This window comes from Microtus ochrogaster, chromosome 15 (genome assembly GCF_000317375.1).
Source record: "Microtus ochrogaster isolate Prairie Vole_2 chromosome 15, MicOch1.0, whole genome shotgun sequence".
NCBI lineage: Eukaryota > Metazoa > Chordata > Mammalia > Rodentia > Cricetidae > Microtus > Microtus ochrogaster.
In genome coordinates, this window is record NC_022017.1 from 27,425,906 (window position 1) to 27,444,517 (window position 18,612).

The 18,612-nt window shown below is 53.7% G+C and overlaps 1 protein-coding gene across 2 annotated transcripts in view; it reads left to right on the top strand.

Moving 5' to 3' along the window:
• The window catches only part of Scube1 (signal peptide, CUB domain and EGF like domain containing 1), a 119,507-nt gene that overhangs the window by 68,930 nt on the left and 31,965 nt on the right, over nt 1–18,612 (top strand). Inside the window, exons 6-8 of one of the 2 annotated variants that reach the window (XM_005354433.3) lie at nt 1,898–2,014; nt 4,448–4,537; nt 15,472–15,588. In XM_005354433.3, the coding sequence (XP_005354490.1) occupies nt 1,898–2,014; nt 4,448–4,537; nt 15,472–15,588 (324 nt within the window). The remainder of the gene's footprint in view (nt 1–1,897; nt 2,015–4,447; nt 4,538–15,471; nt 15,589–18,612) is intronic. The other variant, XM_005354434.3, reaches the window with a different exon arrangement.

Genomic DNA, 18,612 nt, shown 5'->3' on the forward strand with positions numbered 1-18,612 from the left:
TTTTGAGAGGCATGGTTAAAGATGGTTTGGAAGATCAAATCCCCAGATCCTATGTAAGCCTAGACACAGTATTGTGTGTCTGTCTGTCATTCTGGTGTTTCTGTAGTGAGGTGGGAGGTGGAGACAGGAGAATGCCTGAAAACTCACAGGTCAGCTAGCCTGCTGTACACAGCGGCAAACAAGAAGAGACCCCTGCCTCAAAGAAGATGAGGACCAGTGCAAAGGATAGGGGAGACCTGAATGGATCCCCCAAACTCACTTGTATTCAAGAACCTTGGATGCTAGAGTTGATCAGGAGCCCAGGCTAGCCCAGCAACCTCTAGACTGGTGGGGAGAGGCTGCAGGGCTCCACACCCCAATCCCTTGTCCCATCAGAATCTAGAGCCCTTTCCAGGAGTGAGGATATTCCTTTATCCATCTTGGTCTTCCCAAAGCCCAGCATGCAGAGAATAGGAGGAACTCTTGCTGCCTTTTCCCAAAATTCCCTGTGCCCATTCTAAAGAGGAGTCTCCATAACCAAAAAAAAAAAAATGCCCAGTTGGGGATTGACCCATCCATCCCCTGGGACCTATGCAGACCCCGATCCTGAGCCCTGGGCTTCTATCCCCAAGAAGGAACACTGCACTAGGGAACACCAGCTTTCTGCCTATCACCACCATCCCTAAGTAAGGAAAGGACAGACTTCATGGAGGAGAGCTGTGGCCATCTAGCTTCCCTGGAAGTTGGGTCAAGAAGAGGACGCTGAGAAGCCCTGACTGCTGAAGGCAGTATGTGAGATGCCAGATAGATACCTTCCCCGTCCAGCCACTCTCATCCAGTGATTTCCCTCCCTTGCCAGCTGTCTGAATGGATCTGCTGAGTAGGGCATGATTAATGTACACTCTCAGATCTGGAATTCGGTGCTCCTCAAACCAGGTCTGGACTCAGAATGACTTTCATAAGTCAATAATGTGTGTAGGTAGAGGATGGACAACCATCAAGGGCTCCATGAAGACATGCTGTCCAGGCACTCAGGTGACATCTCTTGGCCACCAGCTCATGGCGTGATAAAGTGGAGTCTCCAAGGGCCCCTCCGAGAGAGCTGGCTCAGATCCTCATCATCTCTGGCAGTCTCCCTCCCCTATACAGTGGCAATGGACCATCTTTATGTAAATAAACCTGAACATCATTTGCCTGCTTCAGACTGCCTTCCCCTTGCTCAGTCCCTTTCCCATGGATGCAGGTTGCTGCTGCTTCTATGGAGGAGCATCTGGGCTTGAAGGGCCCTAGATCCTCCAGCCATAGACAGCACCAATCACACAGCGTAGGTTTTTTCAGCATACAAGTGACATTAACTTGCTTAAGTTCTGTCTATCTGGGGATTGCTGGTCTCCCCAGTGCTGTGAGGGAACAGAGCTGAGATTGCTCACATCTAGGACCCACAGAGTAGGATCTATGGGAACATCCCTCCACCTGTGCCGAGACGCAGACGGGGGATCCAGCTGTGCAAGAGCTAAGACTGTAAATGTCTCTTTGAACCGTGGCTGCTATCTCTCCCACAATGTCTTGGTGTGAACAGGCATGTGTCCCAGTGGGACTAATGGGATTAAAGTGTCTTGCACGTGTGTCTAGCCTCTCCCTCACCCTCCACTCTCTTCATGCGTTAGCTGTGTGAATCTCAGAGTCCGCTCTTGGGCCCACCTCTTGAGACTGGCATTTCTATCTGGCACCCTGGAGGGGCTCAAGGATAGAGATGCAAGTCTGCTTCCCTCGGTCCTCAAAGGACTGTCCCCTGGTCACCTCAGGCTCTCGCTTTCCCCCACCCGCCCCACCCCAAAAAATAACCAATTCCAGTAAACTAACCGTTTCTGTTGTTGTTCTGTTTATACACACGTGTGTACACTTTGGGACTAACTAGTAACCTGTAACTATGGAAACGGAGGCTGTCAACACAGCTGCGAAGACACAGACACAGGCCCCATGTGTGGCTGCCACCAGAAGTACGCCCTACATGCGGACGGTCGGACATGCATTGGTAAGTAGGTACTGCCACTGCCATACTGCCCCCTGGAAGTGCCCTGTGTGGTCCCCCTGTCTTGGGGGAACAGAAGGGAGAGAAGAAGAGGAGTCACCTACAAGGCCGATGGGGCTGGCAGGCATCCCAAGGGGAGCTTCTGTGAGAATTTGCCCTGGGTCCCTCAGTACCCTGGGACAATGTTCCCTAGGTTTGGGTCTCCCCAGTGGGGTTGCTTCTTGTCCTCAAACTCAACACAGGGGATTGTCTGCAGCAATGTGTTTGACAAGCTTGGGGACTTCGTCTGTCCCCCAAAGCCTGGTATTTTCTAATGTGAAAAACTCTTAGCAGCCTCGCTGAGTCTGTGTGAGCACTGTTCGCAGTCATGTAGAAACTGAGTGTCCTAGCACGTGGCTCACCGTGAGGGTGGAGGTGTGCACCCTGCGTGGGGTGTGCGTGCTTGGGACTGCTTCTCATTCTGGGATGGTGGGCTCACCCTAGGACTTCCTCACCCCCCTGAGGTCCCTTCTCCCTCGGCAATGCTTCTGTCCCATCACCTGCTTGCTCCATGGAACCATGATTGGAACTCAGCCACCTCCTCCTTCCGGGCCCACGTTCCCAAGGGCAGCTTGAACATTTGTAGTTATTTTATGCAATAATTACTAATATGTTTTTTTCTTCTGTTCAAAAACAACAGCAAGATTTTTCTTTTTAACTAAGAAAAAGGAATTTCAGAGTTTGGGGCCAAGGGTTTACTTGCTAGGACCCAAAATGAGTTGGTGGGATCACACTCGATATTTCTTTGAAAAGGTCCCATTTCTTATGATCAACTTAGAGGGGGATTCAGAGGGGCTTTTGAGTGACAGAAAGGTGTTGGGTGAAGCCATGTACGCACACGCGTCCCAAAGCTGCTCTCTTTTCCCATCCCCTGTCGCTGCTCCTTGGTGTCTTGGAAAGCTGGGTGCTAGGCCACTCAGGGATCCCAGGCCATCCCCTGTGTAGTCGGGGCTGTCCTACTGCCTGTGGTGGCTCTCCCCAGCTCTGTGTGGCCTCTTCTCTCGGACAGCCATTTTTTTTTATTTCATTTTACCTCATTCCCGCTGCTTCTCTTGTGATGGTCCCTGATTGCCTGTCTTGTCTGATAACTGACATTCATTAATCATTTTTCAGAGCCAAAAGCCAAAACCAAACCAATCAATCACCAAAAAATAAAATAAATTAAAAAAAAAAAAACTAAAAGCCAAACCAGGTCTCAGACCAGTGTCTCTATTGCAGCCTGATCCCATCTAGAACTTTCTGTCCTCTGACCTCTCTCCCTTCACTGTCCTGCCCAGAGCTCCTTCGAGCCACCCTGGCCTCCCCTCTGTCTTGTCTGCTCAAGTCTCCCATGTCCAGTCGAGCCTGCTCTGCAGCCGCTGGACGAGCACAGACAACAGCCGGGCATATGAACTCCAGCCCAGATCTAACCCTTATTGTCTGTGTCCTCCTCACTCCGTCCTTTCTCATCTTATTTTTATTTTTTAACGCCTGCTGCATGTGACAGTCCCTGCTTGGATCTCTTTCCCCGATCCCATATTTCCTGTTAGTCCCCTCTGGTTAGAAACTAGCCCCCTACCCAGCTCCAGCCACTGTGGCCTCAACTCCTAGCCAGGATGAGAAACCTCCCGTCCTGCTTTCCTTCCTGTCACCAATCCCAGCAAAGCGTCTTGGCACAGCTCCGTGCCCAGTGGCTGGAGGCTCCCCGGCTGGCCCGAGCCGTTTCCCTTCCGCACGCTCCCACAACAACTGACCCTTCTCTGCAGTCCCCTGTTGAGCACTTGAATGCTTAGCTCTGGTCCTCTAGACAAGCAGGCAACCAGTGCTGCCCAGATCCCCTGGATTTTCTGTCTGTCCAATGGGATCCAGTGTTCTCTGTGTATGTATGTGTACGTTTCTCTGTGAGTTTTTGTTCTTAATTTTGCATGAGTGGCAGCATCCTTGTAACAGGGCATCTGCCGTCCCAGGTATATCCATCACCAGACCTTGCAAACCTATCCCTTTGTCCTGTTGCTTTGTCTTGCACCTGCTCGAGCCTCAGGGACCTGTAACCGCTTCTCTCTGTGAGCCCATGGCATGCTCTCCACTTCTGCATCCTCCACACAGGCTTCCTGCTGACCTCAGCCACATACCCTGCTTGGCTGCACACAGACCCTGCATCCCCACTGTGTCCAGGTCGTGTTGTGGCCACCTCTCTCGTCTGCATGCCATCCCTCCCACCCTTGCTTCCTCTTTGCTTCGCCCTGAGCACACCCGCCTGAAAGTTCCTGGGATTAGCCCTTGGCGAGGGCACCGTGCTGGCCCGGCATGCTGTGTTGGCTTTGTGTGCGCCACGCCAAGAGGCTGACTGTCTTGGGCCGCGGGAAGTGGGCTCTCATTAACCACCGGCTCCGTGTTTGTCCCTTACTTGTGTTCTAGAGAAGGATGAGGCTGCAATTGAGCGCTCTCAGTTCAATGCCACGTCAGTAGCTGATGTGGACAAGCGGGTGAAACGGCGGCTCCTCATGGGTAACACTTTTCTTCCACTTCCTTTGTTCTCCTTGCCCTTTTGGGTGTGTGGGTGAGTGCGAATGAGTGCTGGCCTGGGGGGTGCTGGTGTGCGGTCTTGTGTGTGTGTGTGTGTACATGCCAGCTTTGGGGAGTGATGTGTGACGGTGTGGATGCCGGTGGGGAGGTATACCGCTGTGTGAGCCTGCATGTGTGCTAGCATGTGAATGTGTGTGAGCATGAGGATGTACGTCCGTGCGGTATGGGGGCTCCGTGTGTTGTATGCGAATGTGGGGAGCTCTACTGCAGAAGGGAACTCATTATTTTCCTTTTTAAATTTTTTTGCCCTCCATCAAACACATTTATTTCTTTGTATATTATAGCAAAGAACCCAGTACCCATATATGGTACCCTGAGTGCAGGAGCCTCCTCCACTTACTCAGAAACCAACATGTACATTAGGCTCCCAGGGTCAGAATGCCACATAGACTCAGTGGCCATTGGGACTCTGGCGGGAGGGGATTATCTGTGCAGCATGGCCCTCTGACCTTACTCTTGGAGTATCAGGGGAGGCTGGCAGGGCTGCTGCTAGACAAGCCCAAGGAGAAAGGGAAGGGGAGGAGGAGCATCAATAACAGAGTATAGATAAGACAGGGCTCTGCCTCTGCATCCCCTCCTTTTCCTGCCCATCAGTGGGGCCCCCGGTTCTGGGTTGCTAGCCTGTAGCCTGTACCAGCTGACGGCCCCTTCTGAGCACAGCTACAGCCACCAGGGTTGTCACAAGCTGCTCAGAGGCACTGCCAGGCTCATCTAAGCCTTGGTAAGCATACAATTGTGTAGAAGAGTCCCTAGTTCTCGGAGGGGTACACTGAGACTCCCTCATTACCGTGCATCTCTGAGCACTGTGAGGGATCATGGCCAGGGGGCTGGAGGTTGGAGCCTGACGGTCTTGGGGAGGTCTTCTTATGTGGAGGCCCCAGCTGGAAAGCACATGAATTCCCAGGAATTCTCTCCGAAATAGGCCCCTGTGAAGGGAGTTAGGGTACCCTAGGACTCTAGCCCCCAGCTGGTCGCCAACCCCCAGTGAGGTAGGACAGCTCCCAGGTGATGTTAATAGATGCAAGACCTGGAGAATAGCAGAGGTGACCGTCCCTGTTTTGTTTCATGCTTGTCAGGGCACGCCTGCACATCAGAGCCAGGCCATGTGTGGAAGGCCAGATAGTCAGGAAGGGGAAGAAGAATTGAGTCAAATGTTAGCCTCAGAGAGAGTGTGCCAGCATACTGTCCTGGTAGAGTCTAAATCTGGAGGTGGCTTGGTCCCTCTAGGGTCCCAAGATGAGAGGGAGGGAGGACAGGACAAAGGACAGCATCTGGCAATAGAAGAGGAGTATTAGGGACAGGAAATTTCATGACAGGCCAGATCTTGGGCCACGTGACTGCTTAGATTGTGTCTCTGACCCCAGACCTGACCAGCTCTCCTCCAGAGGACCAAGGTGAGGATGTGATGTGAGAGAAGATGGGGCCAAGGCCCTGAGTATTCAGAGTTCACTGGAGCCAAGGGCACCCATTCTGTTGTCACATATCTGTCAAGATGACCTCACAGGTTTCTTCAAGCCATGAAGCCATTGTGGATGGGGCCTTTTGGGGGAGTGAGAAAGCTGGAAGCAGGGGGTGCACCCCTCAGGAAGCAATGGTGAGGGAGTGGCTCTCCCCACCCCATACTTCCTACCTTGCCTCCCTCTGGTTTTCTGTGCTCATCTGGAGCAGGCTGATTCTCAGGCCAGGAGAACCTCCTTTCCCTGTGGGTGCCCAGCACCATACATCCCTCTGGCAGTGGCTTCTCATCATGAGCTCCACAATGGAGGTGCAGGCTTGAGACCACACCTCTGACTCTAGCTATTAGAACCAGGAACTCTCCAAGAGAGATTCCATGCCCTGACCATAGAGGCCACATCCCTTAGATGCCTACAAGTCCATTATCAACCTCACAGTTGTGAGCCAGAGCCAGGGAACACACAAAAGTCCAGCGGACACAATACAGAGAGAGACTTAAAGCCCCTGGCACTTGTCAGTCTCCAATCCTCTCAGCTCCTTCTGGGGACCTACCTACTCTTTGCCTGAACTGTGTGATTTTTGACTACAAGGGTCCCAGTTTAGAGCCTAGAAGTGAGCCAGTCTTGACTCAAGCCTGCAGCATCATTAATGAAAAGGTGTTGGTAGCTTCTCAGGCTCAGAACCCCACTTCTGGGAACACCAGGCAGGGCAGGGATGGTCAGCTGACCATGGTGAAAAGCATGTAGTTGAGGGAGGCCACAATGCTCATTTAGGACAGAAGTGGCTCTGTTCCTGGTGGGACAGCAGGATGCTACCCCATTGGTTGAGGGAGAGGAGGAAGCTATCCTTATCCTTCTGGAGGGAGTGGGGAGAGATCCTTCAAGAGACCCAAGAGGAACTAGATTCCATTCAGACCAAACAGTCTAAGGAGGCCTCCCAGCACAGGGCCTTTAACACGGTCCTGTCAGCCAAGGTCTTCTTGCCACATGGTTCTGAGTTATAATAGGTGATCCGGCCAAAGCTGAGAGGACCCTCTGTTAAGACAGAGTCCACAGCGGTTCTCTCGATGATCCAGCCCAGGGCCTTCCCCATGTCCTCATTCACACCCCCACTCTGCCCCAACTATGTGTCCCTTCTCTGCCTAACTGCCCACAGAACTCTAGAAACCGGACACCATTGAAAAAGATCAGGTGACCAAGCTCCACCCAGACACCGGACAGAGCCCACACGTGGCTGGTCATTTGGGTCCCTCTCTAAGGCCTGAGTCCCTCCTTTATTTGGTCATACATACATCTGGCCCTGATAGGAGTTAAGTGAATGGCTGTTAAAACAGAGTGGGCAAAGGTGTAGGGTCCTGGCAGGGTTTACCAATGGAAAAAGAAGAAACCTTCTGGCTGACCCCAGGTAGAGAAACTGGAGCTTGTAATGTAGGAGCCACACAAAGCCACAGAAGCAGCACTTTTGGACTTGGTGACCAAGCTTGACTGGAGGACCCTTGGCTGTCTAACAGCATGCTGAGGGATAGCATCGCTGAGGAGTGAGCCTCACAGAGAGAAGGCAACTCTGCCTTAGGTCCTCTTCTCCCATGTCCCATGTCCCACCCATCATAGTGGAGCCTGGCACTTCGACAATCAGATGTTCCTAGGCCTCAATCCTTCCAGGGATTTTTCTGTCCTGGGCCTGTGCCTGCTTCTCATTGCCCTGCCACAGTTCTCTCCCTAAAGGCTCAGCCTCCTCCTCCCTGACTCTCATCCCACTGATGCTTAGCTGTAGGCACAACCATCTTCCCTGGCATGAACTGTACCTCTTTCCTCAGCTCCTTGCCCCCTCAGAATCTGACCTGTGTGCCCCCAAACCTTCTGAAGTATGACCTCAGAGCCCTCTGCCATTAACCACATTGCCCATCTCGGACTCCTGTTGTACTCTCTGTGTATCTGCATGCCACAAATGGAAGGTTCCAGAAAAAGAGGCACAGCCCTCCTTCACCCCAATCTAGTGAGCCTGAATGTAGAAACAGAAAACCCATGAGGCTCTTTCCTCCCAGCCTACCTAGAAGCTATCGTCTCCCTATGGGAAAGGCATGGCCTGTACCCCTAGCTACAGCTCCCCTTCTGCTTTTAGCCAAGAGCCCAGGAATGGAGTGTGCAGGCCAGAGCAGGCAGGCAGTTTCTCAAGTTTTTCTCAAGCAGGGTTCTGAGACTGACTTGGGTAAAGTCACAAGGCTGAGGGCAGGGAATGGCTTCATGTTGGGCCTCCAAGACGGAGCTTGTTGCTAAGGACGTGTGTCTGTTTTTACAGCATGGAGCCCCGTGGTTAGACAGAAGTCCAGCCACACAGCAGGGCTCCTCATTCAAATTCATTCTGGCCCAACTTCTTCAGTCTGCTATGGCTGCCATCTTGGTTCCCCAGGCACCCGCCAGGGTCACCTCACATCCCTGAGCTTCACTTTCCCTTGTGATTGGGCTGGGGTGAGGGCTGTGTCCCCCAGAGGAACTTGGAGGAGCTTGAAGAAGCCCTGTGGCCCTGTGTGTAGCCCAGAGCAAATACTCAGTTACAGGCCTTTCTATCTTCTCAGTGTTTCCACTTGGTCAGGTCTGTGGAATGCCAGTGGGGAATCAAACCTGAGGTAGGCACAGTAGTGAGGAGAGAGACCCAGGGCCTTGCCTGGCCTTGGTCAGCTCTTACTGCTAGGCTAGTGGAACTGACCCGAGGAAGCATGGGGTTACCAAAGATCAGCCAGGAACCCAATCTGAACCCTTCCAGGAAGGCGATCACCCCAGGGGCTCACAGGCTGGGAGAGCAAACGTAAGCTGCCTTGCGTAGAGGTTTGCGTGTCCGACACCACAGATCAGTTTTAGCCCAGGGATCATTTTCCCGGAGCAACCACTAACAACTAAACCAGGGCTTTCCCTCTGTGGAGCAGCCTCTTGGCTAACCACAGGTATCCAGTGGCACACACAGTTCCTCTACTCAGGCACTGGGGCCTGTCCACTTGTGCATGCTCAGGCAAGGGCACGCTCAGTGAGTGTTAGCTGCTGCTGCTCGGACTCCTCACAGAACCGCTGGGTCACACCCAGCCAGAGGATAGCCCCGCATAGACAAAGGGCTCGCACCCAGATACTCACCAACTGTGTAACCTGGAAGAGCAGATCCAGATGTTCACCAGCTGTGTGACCTGCCTGGGTTCTTCCCTGAGCCGTGCATAGGAACAGACACGTTATTGCCCCTCCCCCACCTTCCCTTCCGGGGGCACTGACTGGGGGACTCTAGAGAAAGGCTTCCTGGGAGCATCCTCTGTCTCCCCCGGAACCTGACCCTCACAGCTAGGGAAAGAGAGCAAGAGAGCAGGAAGACAGGGACAGGCTTGCGCCCTGAGGTCACTGTTCCTGCCTCCTGGCCCTTAGGAAAAGCCTCCATTGTCCTTCCTTATAGATAAGGATTCAGTATAGACAAGGAGTCTGTCCTCCTGCAGGCTACAGTATGTCAGGGCCTGAGTTGTCCTCTGGCTCCTTCCAGTTCTTTCTGCAGACCTGTAGGGCCCCTATCCCCAAGGTGGGTTCTGCCTTCCCAACAACCATGTGAGCATCCTAACCCTTTCAGATGCATGCCGCTCTTCCCTGGCACTCCCACAATCCCTAGAGTCAAGAGCCCTCAGGACTCCAGAATACAGTCCCTCTAATAGGAGTTTGTCTTGCTAGGGTCTAAAGAATGGGACCTGCACAGCCAGGCCACCATCAGCAAGAGCCTCACGGCCCTCACCACCACCAGGCTGTTAGGAAGTGAGTCCAGGGAGCACCATGACTGCCTCTGAGGTCTGCTGGACCCTTGAGCAATATGGCTGCACGGGCCTGTTGGCCTCAGTCCTGAGCAGTACCGGTGCTAAATGGGCAATCTTCTCTCCTGCTTCCCCTGAGGACCTAGTCCTAGCCTTTCCAAACTCCCCATTTCATTGCACGGAGTCTTTCCCTGTGCCTTGCCCCACCCATGTGCTGCTCCCTGCTAAGTGACAGGACGGCATGCGAGACTTTGTTCATTAAGCCCAGCACAGTGACAGATCCAAAGCTGCCCACATGATACCAATGACAGCTGAACTTGAGATGTCCCAAGTGGAGACAGAAGAGAAGAGACCAGAGTGATGGGAGCTGAGGAGGGGAGGGTCAGAGGTCAGTCAGTAGGTAGATGGAGAGGGTCAGTGGCTGACTCCTTCACAGCTGCTTCAGCCAGTTCTAGAGGCCGAAAGGCATATGGGCCCACCCTGACTGAAGCCTATACAGATACCACCAGGGCTTGAGGCAGCTCCCTACCAGGGCCATGTCTTCAAGGGACAAGGCAGATGCTAGGTTTGGGGCCCTCAGTGAGGGCCCCATGCACATACAAATGGGAACAGCATTCTAGAGAGAGGAGTCAGGTCTCTGCCGAAAAGCCCCCAGTTTGCAGGAACAAAGTCTGGCATACTGGCCAGTGGGCTGTGCCCAGCTCTTTTGTTAAGCTGTCACAGTGCTCTGCCCAGCTGCCTCATCCTTGGGCCCAAACCCTGGGTCACTCCCATTACCCCAGCTTCATCCCTGCTCCCCTTTGCCAGGACTGACACAGGGTAGGTAGGATTCATTTCCCATGCTCCGTGTTACTCCTCCAAGTTCCTGCTTGCTAATCCCATCATTAACCAGGAGCCAACCCCACCATGCTGGGCCTGTGCTGATCACTGAGCAAAAGGGCTACCCAGGTATGGCTCTTCCTGGAGCCGTATGGTGGATGAGGGAACAGCCAAGCATACTGTCATCTTGATGGCCGGCTTCTGAAAATTTGGGACTGTGGGCTTCTGAGTCCCAGTGACTTCATTGGCTTGGCCAAAGGGGCTACCCAGAGAAAATCAAGGTCTTAGCCCTGTGCCATCTCCCCTAGGAAGCAGCTGACTCCTGTGTAGGTCAGTTGTCTCTGTGGCTCCTCCCTCATTGCCAAAGAACTGTCTTTTTGGCCTCTACACTACCCACCAGATTGGGGTGTCTATGAGACCAGGGTTGGGTTCCAAGCACATCTACCCAGCTAAGAATCACTCAGAAAGGGTTGTTTTTATTATTTATTTCTATTTTATGTGCATTGGTGTTTTGCTTACATGTATGCCTGTATCAGAGTGCCGGATCCCCTGAAACCAGAGTCACAGACAGTTGTGAGTTGCCATGTGGGTGCTGGGAATTGAACCCAGGTTCTCTGGAAGAGCAGCTAGTGCTCTTAATGTCTGAGCCATTCCTCCAACCTCTCAGGAAAGGATTATTACATGATTCAGCCATGGACAGGGGATCCCGGACTCCACTGCCAAGGGTCTGAAACTTGGCACCAAGAGTGAAGCGGTCACAATTATAGACCGGCCTATCAAGCACTGGTGCCTCCGGCCCTTGTTTCTAGGCCATTCAAACACCACATGGTAAATAGTCTGTCTCTGAGCAGATAAGGAACCAGTCTCTGTGTGCAAAGGGGCTTCCCATGCTTACATGGTCCATGGGCACATGGAACCAGTCTGACTGCCCAGCTCAAGCTGATCCTCACTTGGGTAAGACTGTCCTTCAGGGAACATGCTGAGCAATGGTGGTGCCAGCCTGCAGAGCCTGCACAGGAGATGCTCCCAGACAGCAGGTCTTCTGCCTGTGCCTCCTCCTAACAGAATCATGGCACCATGGGTACAGACTTCCACCTGCCTCGGGCCATCACCCTGCTTCCTCACTGAGACACCCTGGGAACCCATCATCAAAGCCCCACTCCTGGACTAGTCCTGTTCACTTGGCCTGAGGCTCATGCTGTGTGAGCATGCCAGCTCCTTCCGTGGTTACATGATCTGGAAATCCTAAATCATTTTTTTAACACAGGCCCCCTCATTATTTCTCACTGAGCCACAAGTGAGGCAGCCGTTCCCACCCGAACAAACTCCTTCTTGGAGCCTTAGTTCTGTCTGCAAAAGGGACAGGTTTGTTTTCTTTTGTTTGTTTGTTTGTTTGTTTGTTTTGAACTGTTGTTCGCTCTTCTGAGGGTAGTGGATGAGAGAGGGTGCCTCTGGAAGGTGGGTAGTTCTTTTACAGGAGAGATAGGAGATGGAAGAGCCATGTAGTTGTTTTCAGCCGGAGATGGAGCCAGGGCACAGAGAGAGATGGAACTCACAGGATCACAAATGGACTTGGCCCTGACCCTTGAGAGAAGCCCTCTTTCCCTTGGACTCCAGCATCAGCCTCACAGTTCTGCTGGACAGACCCAGGCCTTCCCGGGCTGCCTTGTATACCATCCCCAGCTCAGGGAAGGCCACTAGGGTGATGAGAAACAGGAGGAGCCCAACTCCTGGAATAGCCTGCTACAGCCTCCAAACCCCATCTACCACCACTGTAGAAAGGAATGCTTTCCAAGTTTCTCTGAGACAGTAGTGGCCAACCATCAGATCTAGGCGGCCTCCATTCTCGGGGGGCAGAGGTAGGGTCCCCGGAGATGAGAGCTGTGCAGTCCTCCACTGCGGATGAAGCCGTCCGCAGTGCCCAGAAGCTTCTGGTTGGAAGTTTCTAGAGACAGGATGCTTAGTCTCACCCTGCCAGCCAGTGCCCCACTGGGGACCTTCTGGGTTCTGCACGTGTTACATTTTGTAATACCCTTCACCCAGAACAATATGGCTGAGGTGGAGAAGGCAGAAGTGATTTCTTTGTCCAACAGGAGGGTAGAGGGCCCATGGAGGACAGGCTGGGCACCGAACTTCTCAGGGAATGGTCTCCTAAGAGCTACTTAGAGCAAGGCGGACTGTGACGTCATAGGACAGTAACAGCATGGCCACAGTAAAAAGTAGAACCAGCAGTTGTGAACTATGAAGAAGCAGTTTGACCAGGTCCCAAGGGAGGTGGGGGGAGAGGCTCAGACTCAATGGACGAATAGAAAAGCATTCCTGGAGTACGGAGCTCCCTGGCTAGGGGAAAACACAGACAGTTGGGAGTAGTTTCTAGCTACACGTGTGACAGCACAAACCCCTGGAGCTGGTCTGGCAGAGGCAGGTTAAAGGGCATTAGGTAGAACCGTGTGCCCAGGGAGCTGTGTGTTCAGTTTAGTCCAGCCAAGCAGATTCCAGTCACTGCTGCCACTAGGTCTGTGCATCTGGGCCTAGGCTCTGAACCTCAGGAAGTGAGGTTCAAGAACTGAGAAGGCAGAGATGTGAGACATGGGGGGGGGGGGGTTGGTCTCTGGTGATCATTGTAATGAGGTTCTGTGGACTCGGGGGCTGGCCCCCAAGAACAGACATAGAGGCCTTCCTGGTCACTGGGGACTCAGAGCCTGAAGCTGGTGCATCAGCCATTGGCTGGGACAAAGCGAGGACTTTTAGCCTGGCGTGGGAGAGAATGACTTGCAATGGGTGTGCAAGAATGGGTGACCACTATGCCAGAACCCAGCTCCCCATCTTAGCCTCAGTCTACCCAATGAGCAGATGGGGCCTCCTTAGTTAAATTCCAAGCCCCGTCAAAGGGAAAGGAGGAATCACAAACTGTTAGGCTTGGTTCCCAAGAACACAGTTCCTAATGACTAAACCCCACCCCTACCATCAGAGAGGCCCAGGGCCCACCCAGCCCCAGCTGGTATCACTGGTCCCCCTCCTCCACAATCCCCCGTCACTGAGCTGTAATTACCCACACTTCAGAGACAGGTAGCCTTTCTGCCCCTCTCCAGAGGGCTGCCCCACATGAAAGGCTGGCAGGCTCTCTGCTGGGGTGGGCGGCAGGATTTCCCCCTCTGGTTTAACCCCAGAAAAGGAAACATTAGGTGAGCAGCCCCCCCCCCCCAGGTCTACACCTGGGCCTCATGACTTTTAAGTGGAGAGCTCATTTGATCTCCACCTTAGCCCTGGGCGGGGGGAGCTCATCTCCTCACCCCCCAGGTGTGGGACTGCCTTCTACCTCACCATCCTGCCCCAGTGAATGCATCTGTGTGGAGATGAGAGGCTACAAACACAGGCTACAAACCAGTTAGAACCGGTCCATGCTGGCATAGGGGCCCACCTGCCTAAGTGTGAGGAAGATTGGTCTTTTCTATGCCTGGAATTCAGAGGCTTGCATTGGAGAGAGGGCTCGGACCATGAAGGATAAGGAAATAGGTTGTGAACACCACAGAGAAACCCACTCACAGAAACTTCCCATTCCTGGCTGGAGGTGCTAGCCTGAACCTCAGAGAGGTCAGCCAAGAAGAGTGTTGGTGGGAAGGACTTCTGCTTTTAGTGGCAACCACAGCTCCTCCAGGATGGCTGTGGCTAGTAGTGATGCTGGCCTTGAGAAAGAAGCTGTCCTTGGGGACTGCCTGGCCTCTGCAGATAGTGACGCGCACCACTGCAACCTAGCAGACACAACATGCTTGTGTTTGCATGCACACAAGGATATTAGGCTTCTGTCCCCTCCCGGCACCCCTACCCTCTCTGGGGCCAAGTTTAAAGGCAAGACACCATGGATCTGATGGAGTTAGCCGCGTGGTATCCAAGAGTCTCCCTTCATCCCTTCACTCAGGCTCCCTCCCAAAGTCTTTGCAGAGAAGACCCAGGCCATTTTCAGAATTGAGTGAGAACCTTCCGAGGAAACAGCTGTAGCCAGGCACCAGGCGAAGCGAGGTAGAGGCATGAGGGTAATGCGGGTCATGGAGATGGGCGCTCAGTGGTGCTCTGCCGCCCCACAGTAAAGGTCAGAGAAGCCCACTCCCACGGGCGCTGTTTCCCGCAAAGCAAGCCTTCCAGGTGCTCATGAAGAAAACCAGGTGAGGTCTGGGAGAGTGGTGGGCGAGCCACCACGTCCTGGAGAGCCAGCTCTGCCCGTCTCCTGCGGGCCTGCAGAGGCTCACTCTCACCCCACAGCAGCTCCGGTGACCTCCATTATGCCCCCAGCCACTCTGGCCCCTTTGAATTTTGCAGAAGGAGGGAAAAAAGCACTAGGCAGGCTTCAAGCGGACGAAAACCAGATGCTTTGGCAAATGGTTCAGCGAGAACAGATGTGAGGCTGGGAAGGTCCCTGGCTTGATGGATGATGTGCAGCCCTATGGCCAGGCTGGAAAGCCATTTCACACCAGGCTGGGCATAGGAGCCCCCATGCCTTCTGACAGCCACCAAAAAGTCTGGGCATCTGAACCCATGCAGGGCAAAGATTTAGAACATCACACAGTAGTTGCTAGGCTGATCTCAGCACCATTCCTAAGAGCGAGCCCCCCCCCCCCCACTGTGAGCAATCTTTACCCAAGAACAGCCCTAAGCTGTTTGCAGACTTTTCTATGGGAACAATACTGGCTCAGGAAGTGTCCCAACAGATAAAACTTGAACCTAGATCCCTGCTCTCACTGATGGGAAAAGATGGTAGCTGGTTCCGGGGGAAACTGAGCAACTCTTGTCTTTCCCCTCCGCTCCCCAGAGACATGTGCAGTGAACAACGGAGGCTGTGACCGGACGTGCAAGGACACTGCCACCGGTGTGCGGTGCAGCTGCCCAGTCGGATTCACGCTGCAGCCAGATGGGAAGACATGCAAAGGTCAGCATGTGGGCTATGTTGGTACCGCCCTGCCCGGCCCCAGAATGTCCATAAGGTCCTACATCTGGGCCCTGTTAACCAGGCTGGAGGGCAGATGAATGAGGGCAGTTGGCAGCCACAGGGGTCATTGTCAGAGATGGTAAGAAAAAGAAGAGTCCCCAGCAGGGACTCTTGTGTACTGTGGCACACCTGTAGTGTCCTGGGTCAGGAAGGTCCTGATACCATAGAATTTGCCTGTGAATTCAGAACTGACAGAAACCACAGAAGAGCATTCTGGACCTTCAGCTGTAGGAATGGGGGGTATGGTGTGTGGCTGGACCCTTGGCCTTCAGTTGTATGGCCTTTAGTGTCCAGCTGGTAGGGACATCTTGGTACAGGGCATGCAACTTGGTGTGTCAACCAAAAGCAAAGGGACTTCACTTGGCATAGAAATTGAGGGGTCTGGGGGTGAGACTGGAGATGGCTGAGGTGAAAGGTAAGTCTACCTTGCAGCTACGCAAGGGAGAAGACGGGGTGAAGCTCCCACTGTTTCTCCCAGAGCCCATGATGTCACAGTAAGCCAGCCATATGATTATGTACCCCAGGCTAGCAGAGGGTCGATCCAGGCTTTGCTGTACCCTCTGATGCATAGGTTGACCCTCGACATGAGGACTGTATAGAGCTCCGTTCCTGTGAGGAGCCCAGGGTGGTCAAGAACAGAGAAATAGAAACCAGCTGCTCACCTCTGGGAGCCAACTTATCTAGCCAGCAAGGGCCTGGGCCACATGCGGTCTGAGATGAGAGGCCGCTGCCCCACCCCATGCTAGTAGCCCACACCATGTTGTGTTGTGTACTCCATTTGGGAGAGATAGTTGTGAAGAAGACAACATAGCCCTAGGCCCATAGACTCGAGCTCCCAATTCTTGGCTTCCCATGGCTCCTCTTCAGATGTTTGGGCCCTTTAACCAGGCTGGCCTGTCTTTATCCCAGCCCTTTGACCAAACCTCCTCCATAATCATGAGTCACTCCTTGGGGCCCTCGCTCCCTCCTGACTTCTGGAGTGGGCCAACACACTCTTGTAACACTCCACACACTGAGGTGCTCTGGCTCCTGCTGGGCTCAGGTGCTGGGAGGAGGGGTACAGGTGTACAGTCGGTCTCTACTGTAGAAATGCACCAGCATCTTGCCCATACATGAAGTCCTTACGAGCTGCAGGTGGGAGGTGGGGGGGAGGGAACAGTGACCTTCACCAGCATAGGGGGCTGACGGCATTTCCAGGGACTGCTGGTCAGGCCCCAGTCGAGGTTAGGTAGGGTGGGCATAGGTCCAGGTTGTCATTTTGAGATAGTTCCATGCCACTGCCTGGCCTCTGGGTAGAATCTAGAGGATCATCAAGGCTTCTGGTGACTTTGCTTGGGCCAGGTGACCACGGCAGGGGGGGAAGCAGAGTTGAGCTTCCCCTAGAGATGCTACTAGCATTGAAGGGGCGGGGATTCGTGTGTAAGTGTCTAATGCGGCCATCATGACATCTTCAAGTCCCAGAAACCAGGTGTCAACCACAGACCCCAGGGACGGGGTTTGTGGAGTTCTTGACAGTGGGCTAGGGAGTTCCCATCAGGACTCAGGGACCTGGACAGCACAAGCCAAGAGGGGATTCCTAGTGAACCTGAGGGCCTGCCCTGGGGTTCTAGTTTACTAGTCAGGTGCACACTCTGATCTTGGCGAGGGTCCTGGGGACGATATCAAAGGGATGACTTCAAAGGTTCGGTGTTTTCTGAAATCCCAGAAGCCATCATCAGGCAAGACAGGTGGCTACAGGGGGGCGGTGACAGTTGGGAAACCCAGAGCAGAGAGCCCTGGGCCAGCTAGGGGTAGCAGAGCAGGTGGAAGCAGGTGAGAAGGTGAAACATTTGCCTAAGCACAGGGGCCAAGGGCCTGGGAGTTTACCCCAGACTTAGCTCTGCTCTAGGCTGCCAACCCTAGGCACCCTGTTTGGTACAGTACCACTTGCTATCAGATGGCATCACTGTTTCTGATACTGAAACCCCTCTTCCAGCATCTCCCAGAACAGCCTGGGAGAGCCCCCACCCACTGCCTGTTCTTTCTGCTCCTCCCCCATGCCCTGGGCCAAGAAGGCCACCTGCCAGGACTTTCATCAAAGTGGGAAAGAAGGTATCCTCACCTGACTTGCAAGCCAGCCCAGACCAGCACATGGCTTCCCTCTGCACCCACCTGAAAACCCTCACTCATAGGCCCCATGGGTGGCCAGGTGGTGTCCATGGAATAGTAGAAGAGGGGGGTTTGATGTGTTCATTCCTGTGGCTTACCCCCACTAGGACTCCCCTATACACATCAACCTCGGCCCAGAGCCTCTGCCCTCAGCTCCCCCTACCGTCTTGGACTATTCATGACCACACATTCATCTCTTCACTTTGTAAACATTCTTAGGAAGTCCCCGGCCCTGGGGGCTTATCTCTGCTGTCCTCAGGCTCTCTCATGTCCCCAAGAACAGGATCCATGACAGGCCAGCTTCTCTAGGAGTGTGGTGGGCAGAGCCTTGCAGAGGCTCAGCGGGGAGAAGTGGGCAGCTGAGGCCAGCTCCAGCTGCAGAGGGAAGAGCTGTAGGAATCCAGGCCTTTATCCTGGGAAGCCCGAGGCCTTGGCACATTGGACAGACATCCTGTGGAAGGTGGTACTAGCTGCATGGCAGGGAGGGGGACACGGTGAAAGGGAGAGGTGAGAGAAAAAGAAGTTGCACGCTGGGCACTTATTGGAGGTTGAGGGCCATGTGAGGCCAACAGCCCCTTACTAGAGCCTGTGCTGGAGAGAGCACTTTCCCCACCACCTCCGTGGAGCTGGCTACACCAGGCTGAACTCTTCCTCGACCGTGTGACAACCCCTTCACTGACAGACTCAGGTGAGGAAGGGACAATAGGGAAGTTCCAAAGGCCTGAGACACTCTTTATGGGAGGGTCAAGAGTTCAACTCTGGGTAGCACCAGGGTTCAGGTGAGCAGGAGATGAATGGAGGGGCTCCCAGAAGTGG